Source organism: Cynocephalus volans, chromosome 6, assembly GCF_027409185.1.
Source record: "Cynocephalus volans isolate mCynVol1 chromosome 6, mCynVol1.pri, whole genome shotgun sequence".
Taxonomy (NCBI): domain Eukaryota; kingdom Metazoa; phylum Chordata; class Mammalia; order Dermoptera; family Cynocephalidae; genus Cynocephalus; species Cynocephalus volans.
This window is the reverse complement of record NC_084465.1, coordinates 65,981,528-65,998,587: the sequence shown is the minus strand read 5'-3', so window position 1 is coordinate 65,998,587 and position 17,060 is coordinate 65,981,528. Positions and strand designations below refer to the sequence as shown.

Sequence of the window (17,060 nt, the reverse complement as noted above, 5' to 3'; positions counted from 1 at the left end):
GATATCAGAAATGACATGCTTTTCAGGTGTTGGGAATTCTTAAAATCCCTTCGTTAACTGTTGCACGTGCAACCCTTGCTTTTCATTAGCAGGCTGGATTGCTTCTGTACTCAGCCAAGTTGCCTAAAGCACGGAAACTGGGACATCGCCAAAGTGACAGTTGTACTTCTACAGAAACACTCTAACACTGTTCTCCTCTCAGCATCACTATCTGTTCCCACTACTGCACATGACATCTACAAGAGCACTTGATTAGTGGGGAAGCTACTTCAGGAAGCCAGACAAGAGGAGGCAACAACTAACTCTGCCTGGCATCTATTCTGATAGTATCTTGTTCCAGAGGTGTCATAAGCACTAAATGCTCCAGATTTCCTGACATAATAGGCATATAGCACATGTTTCTTCTTCCTCCCCATCCCGTTAACATACTCATCCATATCTCTCCAAGGATACCAAGTCTAGAAAACCCAAAATCATGAACAGGGGAGTGTCACCACCACTCTACCAAGCGAGGCTGACTAACGAACTGGCTTCTCATAATGTGCTCGTCCTAGATCCGTGTGATCTTGGGACTGCCTTGTCCCAAGACCCTTTCAGGGGGTCCTCAGGGTCGAAACTCTTTCCCAACAATCCAGAGCCACTAATTTGTCTTTTCCACTCTCACTCTCTCGCTGATATGCTCTCCAGAGGTACGGGACATACGATGACATCATCACCCAATGGTAATCAATGTGTGACACAGGGCGCCCAGATAAATGTGAATTTCAGATAAACAACCATTACTGCGTGGGATACACTCATACTAAAAAAGTAGTCGTTCAAATTTCACTGGGCCTCCTGCATTTCACCCGGCAATTCTAGGCCTGAGACTCAAAAGTTTGAGCACCGCGCCCCTTAGCCACAGCAAGCGGAACTGCAGCGCGCTCCAGGCAATCGCTCGGGGCCACTTCCGGTCAGGCTCCTCCGCCGGCAGCAGCCGGGCTCTCCTCGCAGGCCAGGCCCCGCCCCCGGCCAGCCCGGCCCCGCCTCCCTGCGCCGCCGTCCGCCTGGGGTTGGCGCTGCGTGCGGAACCGCCGGAACCCGCTTCCCGTCTCCAGGGGCAGCGGCCGCGGCCTGCTCCCTGCGCGGACAGCTCGGCGTCCTCGCCCTCGCCGCTCTTCCTGTCTCTGGGAGTGACGGGCCGACCAGAGGGCGGCCGGCGCAGGCGGCCGCCATTCCCGTATCGCTGCGCCCGCGGGGGCCGCCCTGGCCGGCCACCATGCCGCTGGGCCTGAAGCCCACCTGCAGCGTCTGCAAGACCACTTCGTCCTCCATGTGGAAGAAGGGCCCGCAGGGGGAGATCCTCTGCCACCACTGCACCGGCCGGGGCGGCGCGGGCGGCGGGAGCGCCGGCTCGGGGGCGGCCGGCGGGACGGGGGGCAGCAGCGGCGGTGGCGGCTTCGGCGCGGCGACCTTCGCCAGCACCTCGGCCGCCCCTCCGCAGAGCAACGGGGGTGGGGGCGGCAAGCAGGTGAGCTCGTCCGGCCCCTCCCGCCGGCGGAGGCCGACCGGGCGCGAGGCGGGGACAGGCCGGGCGGGACCGGCGTGGGGCGGGCGGGCGCGAGCCTTCCCGGGTCGCCGTGCCCCTGCTGGGCCGGGACGCCGCCTCCCCTCCTCCCGATGGGACGATCTCCGTTGCTGTGGTTCATCCCTGAGCGCTTCTTCCTATTGTGAACATCGAAAGTATGAAGAAGCCGGAAAACTAAAAGCGCTTCAGAAATTCCCCCATTGTAATAATATTTGGGGTAGCAGCCGGACATCTCGATATACGCTCTATGTATACGCACTCGTAACAGGGCCAGGCCCCAAATGTTGTAGGCCCTGGACCTCTTTCCGTGTTTATAAAGGTTATTTTGTCATTATGTTAGTAAGATTACGATGCCGTTATTTTAAGTGGCAGCGCAGGTATTCATTCCGTTGTAGGAGGGGCGGTAACCTAACCCGTTCTCTGGCCTTGGAGAGTTACGTTAAGGGTTTTTCTCTAGTATGAACACAACTGAACAGTGCTTGCCTTGGCCTAGCCCTACTCCTACGGCTGCCCCCTGACCTGTTGTAAGCAGCTCACACCTTTTCCAGTCTCCGGAGACCCTTTCCAGGACCCTCCGTGTTTTAGTCAGTCTGAGTTACCCAGCTTCAAAAGAAAAGAAAAGGCGCACTCTTACCTAATGTTTGAATGTCCTTATAGAGTGCATACTCTGGCCCCAATTCAATTGTCTACGTGTAGACGAAAAATAAAGTGCATACTCTGGGATCCTTGTAAGGTGGTTGTATTGGGACAGCAACCTTTTTACAGTTTTTCTTTCTCTTTTTGTTCTTTAATTGTTTATGTGACAGAGTAAGCAGGAAATTCACAGGAGGTCTGCTCGGCTCAGAAACACTAAATACAAATCTGCTCCAGCTGCTGAAAAGAAAGTTTCCACTAAAGGAAAAGGGAGAAGACATATTTTTAAATTAAAAAATGTAAGGTGATTGTGGACAGTGTCTTTACTGTAATGACATTGTTTTTGTAGTGTGTCCTGCCCTTTCTTTCATTTCTCACCATTGAACTTGAACTGTTAGCTCTTAGGAGCCTTTCTGCCATAATATTAGAATATACATATAGAGTATGCTCTATATGTATATTCTTATATATATATTCTATATGTATATGAATATACATATATAATATGCCATATTTTCCTCTGGAAATTAATAAAATAGCCTAAAAGAAAAATCAACCTTGAACTCATTTTATCAGGTTCTTTATGCAAAGGAAGAGGGGAGATGGTTGTTGTTATGGCCAGGTACACTAGGAAAACTTTTTCATTTTTGAAAGAGCTAAGTGAACAGTAATACTGGAATTCATCATTTCCATTTCGTTTGTTTATAGCACCAGAAAATGTATCTCACTGACTTATTATGATGGATTTGTTGAATATGAGCAAAAAATTTTTCTGAACCTTCATTATCTCCTCTTCTGCTATAAGAAAAGAAAGAGACTGTTGAGAGTCTGGGGCTGGCAGTAGTTGAAAGACAATTTTTGATAAAGTAAGTTCTATTTTTGTAAACGCAAGAGAATACAGGTTGAACACAACAGAAGGTGCATTAGAGACTATGTAAACCTCAGTATGGTATTCCTTTCATAACAGGGATGCTTCACTTATCAGAAGAGGCATTTCTGAAATTGGGCATATTCATTTATAAAACACAGAGTTGCCCTGCGGTAGATTCTTGTGCAGATTGCAGATTCTTTTCTTATTGAGAGTATTGCTCCTAATTTACTTAAGATTTGTATAATTAAATATTCTTAAAGTGAGACATTACACATTAAGTAAATATTCATTCGTCTGTATTTATATCACTTATACACATTTTTTTCCCTAAGTATGATGGACTGTGTTCTCTGCAATTATTTCATTATCAATTTCTCTGCAACCCCTTCCTTCAAGGATGGTACCAAAACAGATTTAGGGGAGCCTGGTTTCTGTGTTGTGCCATAAAAGCGTGTACTACAACATAAGGGATTTCAATGATGGTTGGAAGATGGCACGTTACTAAGAACGCCTAAGAAAGTTTCAAAAGCCTTAGTTCAGACTTGCTAGAAAATTAACGACATTGAGTGTCCTGGCTAGTTCCATAGCTGAGACAGAAAATGTCTTCAAGGAGACACTTTTTCACGTTGTATTCACCTACACATTTTTTATCACTTCCCTTCTGTCATTCTCAGGCTATTAGAGCCACTATATTTTAATAAGTGGAATGTTAATGTGTAATGAAGCTCTGAGAAGGGTTTGTGTTAGGTCTCAGCAGCACAATCAGAAGCTTGTCCTTTGTTTCTCAGCAACTTTTAAGCTAACAATAGCAGAAATAGCAGTGGCTGTATTCAGACTGTGCTTCACAACATTCCGAAAATCATTTATCTTTTCATTGCAGTTCTTTTCACCACACAACACATTTTAGTATATCTCAAATTACAGAACTCTTACATGTAGCTGGAAAAATGCCTGTACACATTACACACACATACTATGAATGTGCTCATGATTTTACTCTGGTTTTTTCATAGCCCATCAAAGCTCCTGAGTCAGTTTCCACCATAGTCACTGCAGAATCAATCTTCTATAAGGTAAGCTTCTGTAAAGTTATGAAAGAAGAGTTGCCTGTTGTGTAATATGCTACTAAAATGTTGGCTTAGTCTACAGTCTAAGTCTGCTACTCTGTGTAAGGTATGATTATGCTTTTTGTTCCCTTGGAACCTATTTTCTCCCATAGGTAGCTGTTATAAAACATCTCATCTGGAGCTGAGGTAGGAGGGGAAGTTGCCTATGGAAATATGATATGAGGGTCTTTAATATTTTTTTAAGGAAGTTTGTGGGAAATGTTCTTAAAATGCTAATGTATAGTGTGGAACCATGAAAGAGCAGGCTTTTCTAGTCAATGGGATGATATTGAAAGGTGAGAAGGACAGAGGCAGGATTTTGGGTAGTAGAGGGTGTAGACTGTGGTGTCGAGTGGGTGGAGTGGGATCAGAAATTCTAAAATGCCTTTAAGCAGAGGGGAGAGGAATAAGAGCAGTAGTTGGAATTAATACCTCCTAGAAGTCCATGATAAGAGAGAGTCCAACATGTTTTGATAAGAGTAAGTTTTGATAAGGTCAGGTTTCCTAGGGCCAAAGCCTAAGGACTTTTGATTCTTTAGTGACAGAAGTGAAATATCATAAGTTTTTACCCAGGAGCCTCAGGAAAGGAGTTGGAACATAGAAAAGGTCTCCAAGGCCTGGTAGGCCTGACACTGGTAGCAACCATTAAAAGCTGTTTGGTGTTTGGGGTCTGAATGTCACTTAGGGACCAGTGATGTGAGTTAGTGGTTTATACCTGACCCAAATGGACCAGACAAAGGGAAACACAAGTGATTATGCCCTTTGAGTGTACTTTTTTTTTTTTTTGGCGGCTGGCTGGTATGGGAATCTGCACCCTTGATGTTGGTTTTACCGCCACTGCACTCTAACTGAGCTAACCAGCCAGACTTGAGTGTAGTTTCCTTGTTAGCCCACAATTTGTATAGTCAAAAACAGTCTGTACAGAGACAAACATCTCTTCTATTTCCAGGATTTCATACTTGTTAATAATAAATAAAATTGCTAAAGTTTAGTATGCGTTTGCTATGTGTCTGGCTCTGAGATCAGCATTTTATATGTTTTCTTTCATTGAATCCACTCTATGAGACTGGTACTGTTATCCCCATGTTATGGATGAGGACACTGAGGGACAGAGAGGTTAAGTAATTTGTCCAAGATCCCATAGCTGAAAAGTCATGGAATGAGGCAGTCCCATGGCAGAGCCTAAGCCTAGAGCTGAGATCCTGGCTCCACCACTTTAGCAAGTGGCTGTGTGACTGGGCTGGGGACAACCTGTCTAATGCTTCTTCATCTGTAAAACAGGGATTGGAACTAGTAACTACCTCCTTGGGTCAAGTGAGATCAAGTATGGAAAGCATTTAGCAGAGTAAGCACTCAGTGAATAGTAGAAATTATCATCATCACATCTTCACATTTGTGCATTATCTTCCCAGCTGAATATACAGTTTACAGATTAAGTCCAGAAGCACATGGTTGAGCTAAGGACTTAGTGTACTAATGATTTCCATGTTTGTGTCAATGGAAAGGCCCGTGGGACCTGTTATGGCAAGTATCAGTACTTTCATATTGTTTTCTGTTCCCCATGTAATAGTAAGGATAAGATGCAACAAAATATTCAAGTAATGTTGCCAACAGCCAGCACTGGGGAGGATGTCACAGCAGTGCTGCTGGCAGCCAGCATCGGGGTGAGTGAGTTCAAGCGGTCCGTGTTAGATGCTGAACTGAGCCCAAATGAGGCAAGGTGGAGGGAGCTGAGTGGGAGTCCCTGGGGATGATGGCCAAGGGTGTGGGCACTCAAGATACAGAATGGTTAAGTGACCTCTGTGGAGCCTGCAGTGGCAGAACAGCTCCTTGAACTTGGGTCTGGTGACTCCTAATCCAGTCCTCTTCACTGTGTTGTATAGACCCCCTTTCTCTCTGCCAGAAACCTTGAAACCTCCCAGCAAATGAGGGCACTACTTAGATCAAGTGTCTTAGTGCTGCTTGGTGTTGTATGGTATGTATGTGCACAACACAAGACATATTAATAAACACTGCCATGTGCCAGGCGCTGCTTTGCCATTAAAATCTTTCAATTAGACATTACATATTTTGGATTAATATTTATTCAGCATAAATTTAGTGCCTATGACAAATAAGTATGTGTAATCATTTATAATTTCAGAATAATGATTATACATTTGGACAAACCAAACTAAATGCAAACTATATGATCAGTAGTTAGAACTTTGGAGTAGTGGCTGGGAGGAAGGACTAGCTGATGATGGGTGTGAACTAGCAAGTAGCAGACCATGGCCTGCACTGACGATACCCATCCATAGTGACCCAGGGGCAACAGATTCCTTCAGACACATGGACAAGGGGTCCACCAGGAGAAACTCCTGGCCTACCAGGCACTCATGTTGCAGCTCAGTTACTGGAAATGTTTCTTCCGAATTGTTTTTATGGTTGAGGTACACACCCCAGTGGCTTTACCTGCTTGCCAAGGCCCTGTTTCAAAGGAAGAACACTTCATTTGTGCAGTCAAGGACAGTGTGGCCTACTGAGAACTGCATCCACCTAAAGAAGTGTCAAGTGTCATAAAGATTTGGAGCAGCCATTTTGGGTGTTCAAAAGAGAGATTATTTCCAGTTTAAGACCCAGGGAAGAAGACATGGGAAGGATAGCAGAAGCATAGCGGGGTTTAACACAGGACATATACGCATTAGTTGGGTGTAAGGTGGAGCAAGAAATAAATGAGATACAAAGCTTTGAATACCAGAAATACCAGTTATTTTATCTTGGGAGGATATGAAACTGAACGAGGAGCAGAAGAGGCAGGCTGCAGTGAGTTTGTGAAATATATCGTAAATGGAGAGTAAACATATCCTGAAGACTGACTGTACTCAGAAGAGTTTCTGTCATTTGTTTTGGTTTGAATTTATGGTATCTATTTTCTTTTCTTTTCTTTTTTATTTTCTTTGTGGCTGGCCAGTATGGTGATGTGAACCGATGACCTTGGTGTTATAACACTGTGCCCTAACCAACTGAGCTAACCAGCCAGCCCTTATTTTCTTTGAATGGATGTTTGGGGAGGGAGATGTGTAGAATGTATTCTCACCAGATAAGCAGTGATTTTTAGGGCAGTACAGAGAAAGACCCCTGAGCTGGTTTAGGAGCTTCATCTGCAGTCTCTGCCTTGTATGGCTTTCAGCAAGTCTGCAGCTTAGTAACTCTGGTCAAAATATCAGGGATAGTATGGAGCACAGAAGATTTTTAGGACAGTGAAACTATTCGGTATGATACTATAATGGTGGATACATGTCATTATACGTTTACCCAAATCGATAGAATGTATAGCATCAAGAGTGAACCCTAATGTAAACAATGCTTTGGTTGATAATGATGTGTCAATGTAGTTTCATCAGTTATGAGAAGTGTACCACTCTGGTGGGGGATATGGATAATGGGGGAGGCTGTGCATGTGCCAAGGCAGGGGATATATGGACAATCTGTGTACCTTCTGCTTTATTTTGTTGTAAACCTAAAACTATTCTGAAAAAATAATGTTTTTTAGAAAAAAGTAGGGATAATACTGTTGTGATATAAAATTGTTTGTGAGCAAATGTTTTCTCCAGATGCAAATTATCATACATGTGCTCACACCTGTGTGTATATTATTATTTATTTAATTTTTAAAAAATCGAATCATAATTGATTATACATATTTTTGGGATTCAGTGTTGACATATGTTGATCAAATCAATATTACTAGTATGTATATAGTTATAAATTGTACTTATTCTTTATGCCCCCTGTCCGATCTCTCTCTATCCCCCCTCCCTCCCCTGATAACCCTAGATTTCTTCTCTCCATCTGAAAGAGTAATGGTTACTCTGTTGATCTGTTGCCTAGATGATCTGTCCAATGCTGAAAGGTGTGTTCAGGTCCCCCATATTATCATAGAGCAGATGCTTCTTCTGTCACTCTGGAATGGGCTTGTGGAGAAAAATATCCTCTTCTTTTCTTTGGTCTCTACTGGTGACTCTCCTTGTGTCAATGCACTCTAGTGGCTGCTGGACCATCTGCGTAGTGGTTGTAGCGTCTAGCCACTTTCATGGCAGCTGTGGTTACTGTGGTGGCTGTGGTGGGCCACCCACATCGAGGTGATGTTATTGGCATGCTCCTTGGTGCTGATAGTGTGCCTGGTTGTGGGGTAAGGGTCCGGTCCCTGGCTCCATGCACTGGGTCCTCAGGTGGGTCCCAAGGCGCTGGTGTTGTTCCTGGATGTGGGTGGGGGGTCCGGTCTCTGGCTTCAAGCCTCTGGTCCCCTGGTGGCCCCAGGCACTGGTGGTGTGTCTGGGCCAGAAATAATTTTTTGTCCTTTGCTTACTTCTAAAATGGGGGAACTTTCTGTGGGAACCAGTACTTGAGCTGTGTGGTTGAGCTAAATTGCTGCTTTGCTGCTGTTTCCCTAGGGAAGACTTTTTGTGCAGCTCAGGGATTAATGGTGGACCTTATATGTACTTCCAGCTCTCCTGAGACCAGGTGCACCTGGGTTGTGTAGAAACTGTGATCTGGGCCTGAATCTGTTAATTAAACTGCACCCCATGCAATTCTGCATTCCCGACCAGTCTCCTCTGAGTGTTCCTGTGCTGATTGGGGGGCGATCGGCTGTCTTTGCTGTGTCCCAGTGTTCTCCCGGTGGACCTGTCTCCCCTACTACCCGTGCTCCAAACACTTCCCATGGGACGGGCCCTGCGTCAGTCACTTGCGATGACTCACCAGTCTCTGAATGGCTCCCCTTTTTCAGCTGTTCTGGCTCCTTGCTCCTGCATGGGTTCACGGGAACCCTATTGGTAGTCTTGCAGTCTTGGGGGCCACCAAGGCCCTCTTCTCTCCTGCCACCTCCAAGCAACGCCATCTGAAAGGCACAGCTGTGGCAGAAGCCAGCTCCTGCTCCTTGTGCTCAGCAGTTCTAGTCCTAAAGCGGCAGCAGCATGAAATGCTCCGAGCATTTTTTTTTTCTCTCATGTCGTGGTTTCTCCCACCATCATGGACTCCATAGGTCTCTCCTCCTCTTCCCCTGAGCTCCAGTGGCCCCAGCTTGGCTTTGTTACATTTTTATAGTTGTAAATTGGTTGATTTGTGGGAGAGACTGACCCTGGGGATCGTCTATTTCACCATCTTGACCAGAACTCTCCTATATATTTTTTTTAAACATTGATACATTAGACCATCTTGGAGAACTTTTATTGACCACTTTGAAAATTTGTTTTCATATTGAGGAAGTTTCGTTCAGTGCTGAGGTGCTGTTCTATTTTTATTTTAAATATGGAATTATCTTCTGTTTTCCCAGGGAGTATATTTCCAAATTGGCGATGTTGTCTCTGTGATTGATGAGCAAGATGGAAAGCCCTACTATGCTCAGATCAGGGGTTTTATTCAGGACCAGTACTGTGAGAAGAGTGCAGCACTGACATGGCTCATTCCCACTCTCTCTAGCCCCAGAGACCAATTTGATCCTGCGTCCTATATCATAGGTGAGTTTGGCAAATGGTATAGATTCTTGAACTTAGTTAGTGCTCTGGTATGATGTAGAAAAATGTATTAGTCTGCTTATATTGCCATGACACAATGCCATAGACTGGGTGTGTGAAATTTATTTTCTCCAAGTCCTGGAGGCTGGAGTCCAAGATCAAGTTGCTGTCAGGTTCAGTTTCTGGTGAGGGCTTTCCTACGTTGCAGATGGCTGCTTTCTTGTAGTGTCCTCACATGGCCTTTTCTCTGTGTGTGCACATGGAGAGAGAATGAGCTCTCTGGTGTCCTCTTATAAGGATCCCAGTCCTATCACATTAGGATCCCACCCTTATGACTTCATTTAACCTTAATTACTTCCCTAAAAGTCCCATCTCCAAATAGCATCACGTTAGGGATTAGGGCTTCAACATATGAATTTGGGGCAGGGGGCACAATTCAGTCCATAACAAAGAAAGCATGAACATCATATAAAAAATGTAGAGGGCTTTATAGAAAATAGGAGAGATATTTTATATAGCTGTATTTGAGTGCTATGGTAATTTTGACTTAGAGGAATGCGCACCTACTAAAAAATGATATGGATAAGATTTTTCTGAGTGATCCTGAGTTAAACTGTGCCAAAACAATTTGTTGCTCAGGACCTATGTTATTGAAGTTGCTTATAAAAATCTTTTCAAAAATAATTTCTAAAAGAACTATCCCACTTATTTCTAAAATCTTACAAATTCTCAATGTGTATCTCTACACACAACACACATTATCCCAGACCTTTTCTAGCACATTGTTGTTAATGGTTGAAAGGGCAGCCTCTGTACTTTTGTGAATTTCAAGGCTGCCAAAAGATGTGATACAAACAGTTCTTGATGTAGACTACATGAAGTTTCAATTTTACAAGTGTTCAGAATTTTTAACTTACCCCAAACTTTTAAATCTTTCTGGAATGAGCCTGCATTACTCTTGCATCCTGAGAAGAAAACATATAAATGTTTTTAAAATAGAGTATTCCAGGGACAAATACAGTCAGCCCTCCATTTCCATGGGTTCTTCATCCACAGATTTAACCAAACCACAGGTCGAAAATATACAGGGAAAAAAATGAATGGTTGCATCTGTACCGAACACACACAAACTTTTTTTCTTGTCGTTAATCGCTAAATGATACAGTATAATAGCTATTTACATAGCATTTACATTGTATTAGGTATTATAAGTAATCTGGAGATGACAAAGTATACAGGAGGATTGCATAGGTTATACGCAAATAGTACATCACTTTATTTAAGGGACTTGAGCATGTATGGATTTTGGTATATCCTGTGATGGATCCCGGAACTAATCTCTCCCTCCCCCGCCAATACTGAGGGAAACTGTAATGTACCACTGTTAATTCTCACCCACATGTCAAGTTTCCCACAAGACCAAATAGTTTTAGTCTTCTGTTCATAACTACGTGTCGAGCTAGGGCTAGGGTCTGGAGCTCACAGACCCCTTGAGCCCATTCACAAACCCTTCACATGCAGGTCAATGAGCTAGGTAACCGGACAAAACGGCCCTTGGAGCCTTGGTTGAAGAAGGAATAGACTTTATTCAGCACACAAACATCTAGGAGCTAGGCAGTACAAAGGAGAAACTCAGAAACTCAACTGCTACAGCAAAATCCAAAGAAAAACTGAAACCGAGAAGCTGCCAGCAGAGTAAACATGTTCTACCTCCAGACCCTAGCTCTAGCTCAACAGTACGCAAAAGAGTGGTTGTTCATTTACCTTGTCTATGGGCCAGGGTCCCAGCAGAGGCAATGATGTGTCAGAATCACCTCCAGGGCTCCTCTCCCACCTCCTCTTCCTGATCCCCAGATTCCAGTGTGCAGCCATGTGCTGGAGGAGGCAGCACAGTGTGGGGGTCAGAGCACTAACTTTGGAGCCAGATATCGGGGTTCACAGCCCTGCCACTTACCAGCTGTGGCACTTTGGCAAGTTCTTTAATCTCTCTTGCCTCACTTTCCTCATATGTAAAATGGAACAATAATAGTACCTACCTCAGGGGCTTGTTGTGGGGATTCAGAGTATTGCTATATAGAGAGTGCTTAGAACAGTGTGGGCATGTAATAAACTCTATATCAGTGGCAGAGTAATGCATGTTTTGAGGTGGTTCCCTCCTACAGTCTAGAAATTTTAACATTTTGTGAAACTGACATGTATGTTCAAAAATGTATTTAACCTTTCCATTGGCTACCTTCTAGGGCCAGAGGAAGACCTTCCAAGGAAGATGGAATACTTGGAATTTGTCTGTCACGCACCTTCTGAGTATTTCAAGTCGCGGTCATCACCATTTCCCACAGTTCCCACCAGACCAGAGAAGGGCTACATATGGACTCATGTTGGACCTACTCCTGCAATAACTATTAAGGAAACGGTTGCCAACCATTTGTAGTTGAAAAATTAAAACTGGATTTCCAGTTATCTGGTACTCATACTACTATAAGATATGCCACGTATTTCTTTAATGAAATTCTTACATGGAAAAATGACTAAAAAGGTTTTTCCCGGGCTGGCCCCATGGCTCACTCGGGAGGGTGCGGCGCTGGGAGCGCCGAGGCTGCGGGTTCGGATCCTATATAGGGATGGCCAGTGTGTTCAACTGGCTGAGTGTGGTGCGGACACCATGCCGAGGGTTGTGATCCCCTTACTGGTCAAAAAAACAACAAAAAAAGGTTTTTCCCTAATACCCAGTAATAATCATTAGTTCATTAATTATTAATCACTTAGAAAATTAAAAAGGATAGAAAAGAACGAAATATATTTTGAAGTTAAATGTTATATTCTGTATGTGTATCTTCCCAGGCAGGGGTTGTAATTTCCAGGGGGTCCATTAGAACAGGTGTTGTCTATTTTTCTACCTAATTTATCTCTAGAATCTCATAAAATGGATTGTATTTTTCTATAAGAACAAAATATTAATTAAGGTTTGGATTTCTGACCAAGGGCTTAATTAAATAAAATGTAGCTATGACCAATAGTATTTAAAGCCACAGAAGACTTAATTTTCTTATCTGGAAAATGCTATGACAAACTTGTGGCTGCTTTAACTGTAAGGAAAGTGATTGGTGGATGATGTTAATAGCCCAGGCTTTTAAAAACTTTTTTCTAATTCTTCTGTAAGCAAACAGGCATTCAGAATCATTCATTTGATCTTAATGGAATTGCTCTTCACTGTTTCTCAATCAGAACGAGTCTTCCAATCAAACCATAGGTTTTACAATGCAGACAGTCAGCTTTACTAAAGCCACACAGGAAACCTGTACTGGCCAGGCATCCCATGAGATAGTTTCTTGACTACCATTAGAACAGCATTTGGGCACTCATCAAAGTGCTTAGTAGGTCACTAGTGTTGATCTCTCAAACAAGTCAACCCCAAAGTTACACCATCTGCTGTGGACTCATAACAACAGGCCTAAAACCATGTCTTGGACCGGGAAGGCCTGTTGTATACGAAACTGTCCAGAATTCAGGTGCAGGTCTTACTTCAGGCACAGGTCAGGTAAGTGAGGGAGCAACAACGTAAAAACGGGTGGTGGGGGAGGGGCACACACTTGCTTCCTCTTCTGTCCTGATTTACCCAGCATCTTTCAACCCCAGGAAAATTAGTCAGCATCTAATTTGATCATAATGATTTTGAGCTGTAGCAGCTTTAACTCTTACCCCTTTTCTACAGTTACAGTTTATGTGTAGGAAAGAAGCAACTGTAGATAGCTCCACGTACATAGTCATCTCTAGTCACAGGTGCAATGGTATAATTGATTGTAAATAACATTCTAAATGCTGATGTTCAAAACTTTTGAATTAAAATTTATTTTTCACAAGGTATTTTAGATTTTTTTTCATTTAAACAATTTAAATGGTGACTTCTACTCAAAAATGGTATTATAAAAAAAACAGTTGTACTTAGGATTCGGAGTAGACAGTCATTAGTAAGAGATTTTAGGAAAATCCAAGAATGGCTGATTGATATAGTGAACACTTAATGTAAGTGTTCATTAAATATTTACTAAAAGGAGAACATTTTTTTTTTTTTTGGGTTCGGTAAATAATTCTTTTTTTTTTTTTTTTTTTTTTTTTTTTAAATTTTATTTTGTCGATATACATTGTAGCTGATTAATGCTCCCCATCACCAAAACCTCCCTCCCTTCTCCCTCCCCCCCTCCCCCCCAACCATGTCCTTTCTGTTTGTTTGTTGTATCAACTTCAAATAATTGTGGTTGTTATATCTTCTTCCCCCCCCCCCGGTTTGTGTGTGTATGTGTGTATGTGTGTGTGTGAATTTATATATTAATTTTTAGCTCCCACCAATAAGTGAGAACATGTGGTATTTCTCTTTCTGTGCCTGACTTGTTTCACTTAATATAATTCTCTCAAGGTCCATCCATGTTGTTGCAAATGGCAGTATTTCATTCGTTTTTATAGCTGAGTAGTATTCCATTGTGTAGATGTACCACATTTTCCGTATCCACTCATCTGATGATGGGCATTTGGGCTGGTTCCAACTCTTCGCTATTGTAAAGAGTGCTGCGATGAACATTGGGGAACAGGTATACCTTCGACTTGATGATTTCCATTCCTCTGGGTATATTCCCAACAGTGGGATGGCTGGGTCGTATGGTAGATCTATTTGCAATTGTTTAAGGAACCTCCATACCATTTTCCATAGAGGCTGCACCATTTTGCAGTCCCACCAACAATGTATGAGAGTTCCTTTTTCTCCGCAGCCTCGCCAGCATTTATCGTTCATAGTCTTTTGGATTTTAGCCATCCTAACTGGGGTTAGATGGTATCTCAGTGTGGTTTTGATTTGCATTTCCCGGATGCTGAGGGATGTTGAGCATTTTTTCATATGTCTGTTGGCCATTTGGATATCTTCAAAAGGAGAACATTTTAAGAAAACAGTTTATATACTGACCATTTGTTTATAAATTGGTTGATAAGTACACCACTCTGCCACGGGGCCCCTCGGGGGTCATGAGGTATGGAGCCGGAGACTGACCCCTCCTCCTCAACCAGAGAAGAATCACGCCACAAACACCACTTCCATGTGGGTGGCCCACTACAGCCAGCAGAATAGCCACAGCTGCTACGAAAGCAGCTAGACCCCACAACCACCATGCAGATGGCCCTACAGCCACTCGAGGGCATTGACACAAGGAGAGTCACCTGTGGAGACCAAAGAAAAGAGGATGTCTGTCTCTACAAAGCCCATTCCAGAGTGACAGAAGAGGCATTTATGCCAGGATAATAGTGGGGGACCTGAACATACTTCTCTCAGCATTAGCCAGATCATCTAGGCAACGAATCAACAGAGTAACTATTACTCTTTCAGAAGGAGAAAAGTCGGGTGTTATCAGAAGTGAGGGGGGGAGGGAGAGCGGTGTGAGGAGAGATTGGATGAGGGGCATAAAGAATAAGTATGATTTGTAATAATGTGTATGCTAATAATATTGATTTGATCAACATACATCAACGTTGAACCCACAAAATATGTGTAATCAATTATGATTCAAATAAATAAATTGGTTGATACTTGTTTAGAATCTTTTAAAATAAAGATAGAATTTTCACTTTCCTCTTCTACAAAGGCAAAGGCTCATAGGGTCGATTCCTCCTGTGATCTGAGTCCTGCCCTGATTCTTTCCTGCTCTGTGTGCCCAGACTTTGTCTCCCCCTTCTCACTACTGCTGACGTATTTCCCCCTGTACATCCTCCTCATTTTCCTGGCTCTGAGCCCTTGCTCATACTGTTCCCTCCAACTCTACCAAAGGTCTTTCTTCAGGACCTCAAATTCTCTCTGTGAGACCTTTCCAGATTTCCATGGCTCCTTGACATCAATCTCTGTCCTATTCTGTCACTGCTTTAACTTTCTACTTCTATCCTTCCCATTCCCACCCGTGTTCCCCAGAGGGCAGGGGGATGTGTGTTTTATAGTAATCCTTGCAACTCCCATGGCACCTAACCCAGGTCCTTGCTTATGGGAGATGCTTAGTGAAGGGTCCATATTAGATACTGTTAACTAAAATTTGTTGATAGTTAATACTAGTTCATACTAACTACGGCTTAAACTTCACGTTCTATTGCAGATAAATAAATTTGAAATTATTATGTTCTGGATTAGTACTAAATTGTTTTTAAGATTGTTTTAACAGGATGTTTTTAAGATGGTCTTTTAATAGTTGTCTTACACAAATGAATCTTAACCATGAGTATCTTAAAAAATTATCCCAAACTATTTGGTGTGTTCTTGGGTGTGACAAGCTTTTCCAGGATGAAAAGAATTAAAAAGAGGGATGTAAACAGATACTTGTATGCCGATGCTAACTGCAGCATTATTCAAAGTAGGTAAAAAGGTGGAAACAACCCAAGTGTCTATCAAAAGGTGAATGGATAAAGAAAAGGTGAAATATAAATACAATATAATATTATTCATATACAAAAAGGAATACAGTTTTGATACATGCTGCACCATGGATGAACTTGAAACATGGTAAGTGAAGTCAGATACATAAGACAGATATTGTATGATTCCCCATATATCAAATACGTAGAATAAGCGTGGCGCACTTGGTAGAGTGCTGCGCTGGCAGCGCGGCGACGCTCCCGCCGCGGGTTCGGATCCTATATAGGACTGACCAGTGCACTCACTGGCTGAGTGCCGGTCACGAAAAAAAACGACAAAAAAAAAAAAAAAAGCAAACTTAAAAAGACAATATAGATTAGGGGTTAGGAGGGTTTGGGGGGAGAAGGAGATGATGAGTTATTGTGTAATGGATACGGAGTTTCTGCTTGGGGTGATGAAAAAGTATTGCAAATAGTGATGGTTGCACAACATTATGAATGTAATTAATGCAACTGAATTGTACACTTAAAAATGGCTCAAATGGAATATTTCATTATATATATTTTAACACAACAAAAAGACTTCTTTGTTCTTCTCGCAAAAGAACTGCAATATTCTTATTTACCTAAAGCAACTAGAAATCTTATTCAACATGTAAGAATTTTGATATAACATATACATTTGAACTCACGAACTTTTCTTTAGGTGGTATTTTTACAGGCTGCCATCCAGGGGCCCGGCGCAAACTGCGGGAGGTACAGCTGTAACACTAGGCGCAGGCAGACCCCTGCCCGGGCAGGCCTAGGGCGTCGGAGCCAGAGCAGATCGACCGGCCCCGCCCCCCGAGGGGCCGCCCCCTGTCCCCAGGACTGATCTTGCTGAGAGCCTGTTGGGAGAGACAAGCACGCTTCTGTCACGCTCTGAGCCTCTCCGCCGAGCCGCTGGGGGGGGGGGGGGGCACCTCGTTCGTCGAATCCTCGCCTGCAGGAAAGATGGCCGGCTC

General features: G+C 43.3%; 1 protein-coding gene, 1 long non-coding RNA gene and 1 pseudogene across 5 annotated transcripts; 1 reads left to right on the top strand and 2 right to left on the bottom strand.

Annotated features, from left to right (window-relative positions):
- Positions 1 to 17,060, bottom strand: part of LOC134380184 (GATA zinc finger domain-containing protein 1-like) — an 87,976-nt pseudogene that overhangs the window by 53,200 nt on the left and 17,716 nt on the right.
- LOC134380434 (GATA zinc finger domain-containing protein 1) lies at positions 1,030 to 12,135 on the top strand. Its single transcript, XM_063100319.1, has 5 exons — positions 1,030 to 1,510; positions 2,374 to 2,499; positions 4,085 to 4,144; positions 9,495 to 9,678; positions 11,916 to 12,135. Exons 1-5 carry the CDS (start codon positions 1,259 to 1,261, stop codon positions 12,104 to 12,106), a joined length of 813 nt encoding a protein of 270 aa, XP_062956389.1. The 5' UTR covers positions 1,030 to 1,258; the 3' UTR covers positions 12,107 to 12,135.
- On the bottom strand, positions 7,874 to 16,934 carry LOC134380435 (uncharacterized). 4 transcript variants are annotated; one of them, XR_010023870.1, is made up of 4 exons: positions 16,749 to 16,934; positions 11,440 to 11,550; positions 10,593 to 10,640; positions 7,874 to 9,922 (listed from the first exon to the last, which is right to left on the bottom strand). It is a non-coding gene; the product is annotated as an uncharacterized LOC134380435 (long non-coding RNA). The 4 variants fall into 4 exon arrangements; XR_010023872.1 differs by lacking the exon at positions 11,440 to 11,550 and adding an exon at positions 14,630 to 14,880 and having other exon boundaries at positions 16,753 to 16,934; XR_010023869.1 differs by lacking the exon at positions 11,440 to 11,550.

Coding starts and splice junctions, on each gene's coding strand:
- LOC134380434 (XM_063100319.1), top strand. CDS start 1,259: ATGCCGCTGGGCCTGAAGCCCACCTGCAGCGTCTGCAAGACCACTTCG. Junction 2,500..4,084: donor ATATTTTTAAATTAAAAAAT/GTAAGGTGATTG, acceptor GTTTTTTCATAG/CCCATCAAAGCTCCTGAGTC. Junction 9,679..11,915: donor TCCTGCGTCCTATATCATAG/GTGAGTTTGGCA, acceptor GCTACCTTCTAG/GGCCAGAGGAAGACCTTCCA.